This window comes from Cryptomeria japonica, chromosome 10, assembly GCF_030272615.1.
Source record: "Cryptomeria japonica chromosome 10, Sugi_1.0, whole genome shotgun sequence".
Classification (NCBI taxonomy): domain Eukaryota; kingdom Viridiplantae; phylum Streptophyta; class Pinopsida; order Cupressales; family Cupressaceae; genus Cryptomeria; species Cryptomeria japonica.
In genome coordinates, this window is record NC_081414.1 from 107,944,717 (window position 1) to 107,950,654 (window position 5,938).

At 33.7% G+C, this 5,938-nt stretch overlaps 1 protein-coding gene across 1 annotated transcript; it reads right to left on the minus strand.

Annotated features, from left to right (window-relative positions):
- Positions 1 to 1,498: 1,498 nt before the first annotated feature.
- LOC131072538 (WRKY transcription factor 42) lies at positions 1,499 to 3,574 on the minus strand. Its single transcript, XM_058008711.2, has 4 exons — positions 3,355 to 3,574; positions 3,155 to 3,265; positions 2,575 to 2,946; positions 1,499 to 2,041 (listed from the first exon to the last, which is right to left on the minus strand). The coding sequence occupies exons 1-4, from the start codon at positions 3,424 to 3,426 to the stop codon at positions 1,661 to 1,663; spliced, it is 936 nt and encodes a 311-aa protein (XP_057864694.1). The 5' UTR covers positions 3,427 to 3,574; the 3' UTR covers positions 1,499 to 1,660.
- Between the last annotated feature and the right edge of the window lie 2,364 nt (positions 3,575 to 5,938).

Below are 5,938 nucleotides of genomic sequence, written 5' to 3' on the forward strand. Positions count from 1 at the left end.
GACCAGGCTCCCTGTAAAGTAGGGCCACAATGGATTTCATTTTGGCTTTTTATTCTAGCTGTTTACCTTTTAAAATTTTACTACAAATTCTTTAATATTACTCTCACCGGCCAAAAAAAATTAGAAAGCAAAGATTATGAAAATTAAAAAGCCATAGATGATTTAGTTAGATTGATATTTTTTTTTTTAATTTTTTTTTGAAGAAATTGTTATACAGATTTTTTTTCAAAATTATTTTTATGAAATAGGAGTATCATGAAATCAATCTTGTTTAGGAAAAGAGGAGTCTATTATTTGTTATATTCTAGGTTATAAAAGTTTTTTTTTGAGATGATGGTAGAAAATTAACTTACTGATTTAGAAGATTTTGTTGTCAAATGTCATTTATTTATAGTTTATATTTCTACTAATAAATTTTAGAGTAATGGAAAGATAACCTTTTAACATTTATTATTGATGTATAAAAAAACATGAGATCATTAGCTTCTTAAAATATTAAGACTTAAAGTTTTAAACTTACCCACTACTATAAAATCTATGACAGCACCAATATATGAAAACTCTTAAGAAATGTCAATAAAGCTTATTTTAACCATTTTAAAAAACCTCATTTCATTATATTGAATTAACTAATTCTCCTAAGAAATTACTTTCATGTAATAGAAAAAATTAAAAATTAAATTAATCTTAAACATTAATAGATAATTTTTTAAGTTTAACACAATTTACCATGTAAACAAGAATCACAAAACTCATTTCAATATCATATCATTCAAAATGAGATAAAAATGCTTTTGATTATTTATAACTTCTTGTTGCCAATTATATTTAATATATTTTTTATTTTGTCATGTTAATAAAAATTGTCTAATTTGCATCCATACTTATTCGAGCACCTGGAATCAATTCTATTAACATATTAGAAAGGATGTCATATTAGCTTACAATTTTTCTCCTCAAAGAAAATTCTATCCTTTATGACATCCTCAATTTTCTCATCTAACTATCATTCGATGACTGCATGGAACTAAGAAAAGGTGTGCAAGCACTTAAACTAGAGAAGCCATTAGAAATATTAAACATTTTGCACTCTATCAATAATTTTCAGAGGAAGCATAGTAATTAAATCTTAGGGGAAAATTCATTAGGCTTTTATTGAATCACATTACAAGGCTGCTAATTAGAAGAGTTCATGGAACGCGCAAGAAATCTATTACGATGGAGGATGGACAAAAGCGTGGGTCGCAGTTGACATGCATGCATGAAACTTATAGACGCGTGGTCTTTAGAAATGAATGTATATCTAGCTAAGCCTCTACGTGCATAATATCTAGCTAAGCCTATATGTGCATAACAATAAATAAAACAAGGAATATGATGTGCACTGTGAAAAAAATTATTTTAAATTTTGAACCAAAGATATATAAGCCATCAAAAGAAGCTTGAGATGATATTAATACAGAGAAGGCAACCTTTTCCAACGAAGAAATTCCCATTATTTATTACGTGAAGGTACATTCTATTTACAAAGAGGTTGTGCTCAAACTGAACATCATTGTATAAGGAGGCTTGGCTGGTGATACATTGTAAGGGTTCACAGTTTTGACCATGGATTTGACTGTAACCACAGAAGACGTAACTTACTTTCACTTCCTCGATCTCATGTTCTGCTCACCATATTTCTGTTATATAACGAATTTGGGTGTTGCAGCAAAGTTGGTGGTTGCAATCTAGGAGCAAGAGTCATATTAGGGTTAGGGTTGGAAGTACCGGTGAAATCAAGAGTGATCATGGGACAGGAACCTGTAGATGAGATTGTGGCAATTGAGGCAGGAAAGGGCAGTGGATTGCTCGCCCGAGATATGAAATGGCTGTGTTCTCCTTCATAAGTAGTGTTAAACATACTTGGGTTATTAGCGCACTTCTGAACTTGCTTTTTAACAGGACAGGAGGGAACAGCACACTTGTAATAAGCTTTTGGCCATGAACTATCTCTTGTCATCTTTTGTCCATATTTCCTCCACCGATAGCCATCACTTACCTGGGAAAATACAACAGATCTGGTTAATTATAACTCGAGTTTTCTAGTCAATAAGGAACTACATGATTATTGTTTATTTCAACAATGTATATTTTTCGATGGACGTTTCAATCACATCAAGCATTTCATCTTTAGAAATAGATATAAGGTCTATAAGAAATGTAAGATTACTTTTGATTTAATTATGTAAATATTTCAATCCATATTTTCAATCTCACTCAACGATTTAGAAAGAAGAAAAACATTGTTAATTATATTCAAATTCATTATTAAAAGCTATCTTTTCATCCAAAAATGTTCCATTCCAAAGAAAACTTGTAGTTGTGTACTGCCCAACTTAAATGTACTGCCCAAGTTATATGTCATTCAAGTTTCTTACTAGTCAAAATTGTTTTGACTGTAAACTAATCTGAAAAAATGACCTACTTCATGGACTCCACTCATTTTAGTTGATTAAAACTGTTTTGCCAGAAAATTTCTCTAGAATATAAAACACTAATCACTCGAAATCTCTGAAAGAAATAGAAAAATACCGCAGATTCTACTGATCTGGTTCGCACAGTAATGATTTTCTTCTCCACCATCATAGCAGGAAAATTGAAAGCCTCCTTGATTACGCGAGCCTTTTTATTTTGTGAATCCCCACCTACATATGAATTCTTTTCACCATTTGGGCTGTGCTCCAACTCATAGTTTATGTTCCTCTTCTTAGAGGGCAGAGGACGCTGCAAATCATTTACTTTGGAAGCTAACTTGGAATTCTTCTCTCCCGAGCTCTCAGAGTCAACGCTAAGATCAATAACCTGCTCACTACACCCTTTGTTAATAGAATCTTTTTCTGGTGTGTTTATGTCTAATTTCAGAGTCTTTCCCATGGACTCTAAAGACAATCTCAACTCCTCTTCCTGCAAAAAAGGGAAACATAAACAAAAGTGATTAGAATATTAAAAAAGAAAAAAAAAAAAAATTTCAGTTGAAATGTGTTTTATTTTTTTTATTTAGTATTTCTTATGAAAGATCATAGAATAAAATCTGAAATGTTGATAAGAAAACTCTTATACAATCGAAATGAGAAACAGCAGATCATCAGCATTTTTCCCACCAAAACAGTACCTTGCGCTTCCTGAGTTGAGTTTCCAAGACACAGCAATTTCTGTACAAAAACTGGATCATGTAATTGAGCTTCTGGTTTTCCTCGATCATAGATTTCAATCGACCAACAAGCTGCAGGGAAAGTTCATTTCTAAGACAAATTACATGCATTAAGAAAAACCAAACAAGGAATGCTTCACATTAATAGAACTGGCAAGTACCTCTTTTTTCTTATACTTCATCTCATCTCTACTCCCATCGTAGGAACTTCCAGTTCCATTAACCTTCTCCATTGGAATCTGTTACTTGCAGATGTGCAGGTTGTGTTGGAGAAGGGCAAGGAGACTAAACAATATAGAATGCTGGCAGTCTTGTTTACGTCTGTGAATACCGGGTTGGAGCCGGCACGTTGTTTGACGATGAATAAGGTGCTTTCAATTCGACAATTGACGTACGCAACACAAGATACTCTTGTTGAAATGATACGTTATGTCAAAATTTATTTGTTTATTACCAGAGGAATTGAGAGTTGAGTCCAACTTTCTGGAGTTAGTCTTGGACTTTATGAATTCGTTTAACCTAAAGTTTAATTCTTTGTAGGAGTCTCTTTATAATTTTTGAACAATGTTTAATGGGCTTGCCTCTACATCAAATCAGAAATTGAATTAGTATGCGAAAACAACGGGTATTCTGTAAAGCAAGGGTCCCATGCGCAGGGTCCCTTGGCGCATGGGACCTAATACCTTATAATTGTTGGAACCAGTTTTCTAAAAACGGAAAGAGAAGCATTCATGTTGACAAAAGGAGGCCTTTATCCAACCATCTAAAAGCAAATTGTAAGAAAGAAGTCTTTAGAATTAGCTTCTTTAGGTGGCCGGAGAACCACAGGTTTGGAAGAGGGACCTAAATTGTCGGGGCTCACGAACCTTGCAAGGGCTTTTGACTTATATTGTTGGGGTTCATGCACCTTGGCAAGACTTTTGACTGAAACTGTACCTTTGCCTGCCTGTTTGATTTAAAGGGTATTCCGAGTTTGGTAGGTACTAGTCTCTGTCCGCCCGCGACAAATCGCACATGAGGTTTGACAATATATAAATTGGACGTTGAAATTCACCGAGTTCCCCGCCGAGTGGAGTGGATCTCCAAATAAAGAATGCCTGGATCAACAGTTTGAAAAGATGTAGAAAACATCGTGGGCACTATGGACCAATCCTTGAAAAGCTTGTTTCCAAAACGTAACTAGTTTTAACGAAAGGGTAGTCAATTTATTTGCGAAGCTTCAATTTTGGCTGAACCAGATTCATTCATTCCGTCAGTTCACAAATTTATTATAAGAAAATCTATTCCTAGAATTCAATGCACGGGTTGGCATTAGTGTTTTCTTGCGTTGAAAGTTTTGCACGTTGATGGTATTAAAAAGTAATTTGGTCCATGAGTTATTATTATTATTATATGACGTGTTAACCATTTTTTTTAAGGTAATGAAAATTGTTATCTATTTTCATATTATAGAAACAAAAATATATTATGTTATTCATATAGAAAGTTGGAGGAATGAAATCACATCAATATTTGAGCTATGATTCTATTCTTTTGACTTCAAAAATAAATATAAGAAAGTGGACAAAGAAGGAGGAATCTTTATCAAGATGAGGGCCCACTAATTTTATGAGAGATCTTGACCATCAACAAGAGGCTCGCCATTCATAATGATATTATCTTAGTTTTTTTTTATCTTTTTGTTGAGTGGGATCAACAAACACAAGAGGAATGACAAAGTCCACGCGTAAAAGCAAGCATAAGATGAATCGTAAGGAATTTCAAGAAGTGGTCCAGCAAGTGAACGTAGGAGATAGTGAGATAGATTGTTGACTTGTTGATAGATATCCTAATTCTAAATCCATTCCCATAACCCTTGGCGTGATGGCTCCCTAGGGATGCCAAATAATTTTGGCAACAAAAGTTCCTTGAATTTGCATTGGATCTCTCATGGTGAGGAGTCTATGAAATCCTAGGCGACACAAAGATTTTTGTAAATGAGGGATTCTACAAGCAATACATTTCTTGAGGAGAATTCCAAAGTTTCATCACCTTCAAGGTCCTTGATTATCTATCTAGCACATAAAGCCAACCCAACCACTATTTATAAGTGTCAATTAATTCAATACCACCATAGTAATAGGGAATACAATTTGATTCCCATTGTAACTTTATATAGAATCCTTTTGCTTAGTCTGGAGAGGCCTAGAGAAAATTTCTAGGCAACCATTCTTTCTTTTGGTACAAGGCTTTGGGAGGGACCTCATAGGAAGAATAGTAAATATGCATGACAATGAGCACTTTGCAACAAATTTGAAACTTCTTAGCAAAGAAAGGTGAATTAGCATCCTAAAGTATAAATTTGCAATGCATGAGAGCATAAATTACTAAATAGTCATAGAAGAGGATTGGAAGGAAAGGGTATGTTGGCAATTGATACTCATTGGATTCACTTTGTTGTCATTGATGGCAACAAGATATGATTGAAGTCATAAACCGGCACTAGGAAGCATATATCGACAGATTCCGACTTTAAAGCATTCAAGGCTACATCGGTATCAAGGAGGATTTACTTAAATCATTTTGTAATTATTATTGTCAAGCCGGCATTTTTGTAAATGTATTGTAAGCCGACATAAGGCATATCATTTGTAATAGGTATATAGGTTAGTCTGCTAGGTTAGTTTTGGAAGAAAGAAAGATATATGATATGTGTGGATATAGGAGAATATAGCAGATATGTATTATGCAAAATATATGTATGGA

What these genes read in the sequence shown, in the direction of transcription:
- LOC131072538 (XM_058008711.2), bottom strand. Translation starts at nt 3,426, where the DNA reads ATGGAGAAGGTTAATGGAACTGGAAGTTCCTACGATGGGAGTAGAGAT. An exon ending in TGAAGTATAAGAAAAAAGAG is followed by an intron (nt 3,266 to 3,354) that starts GTACTTGCCAGT and finishes CTTTCCCTGCAG; the next exon opens with CTTGTTGGTCGATTGAAATC. An exon ending in CTCAACTCAGGAAGCGCAAG is followed by an intron (nt 2,947 to 3,154) that starts GTACTGTTTTGG and finishes CCTTTTTTGCAG; the next exon opens with GAAGAGGAGTTGAGATTGTC.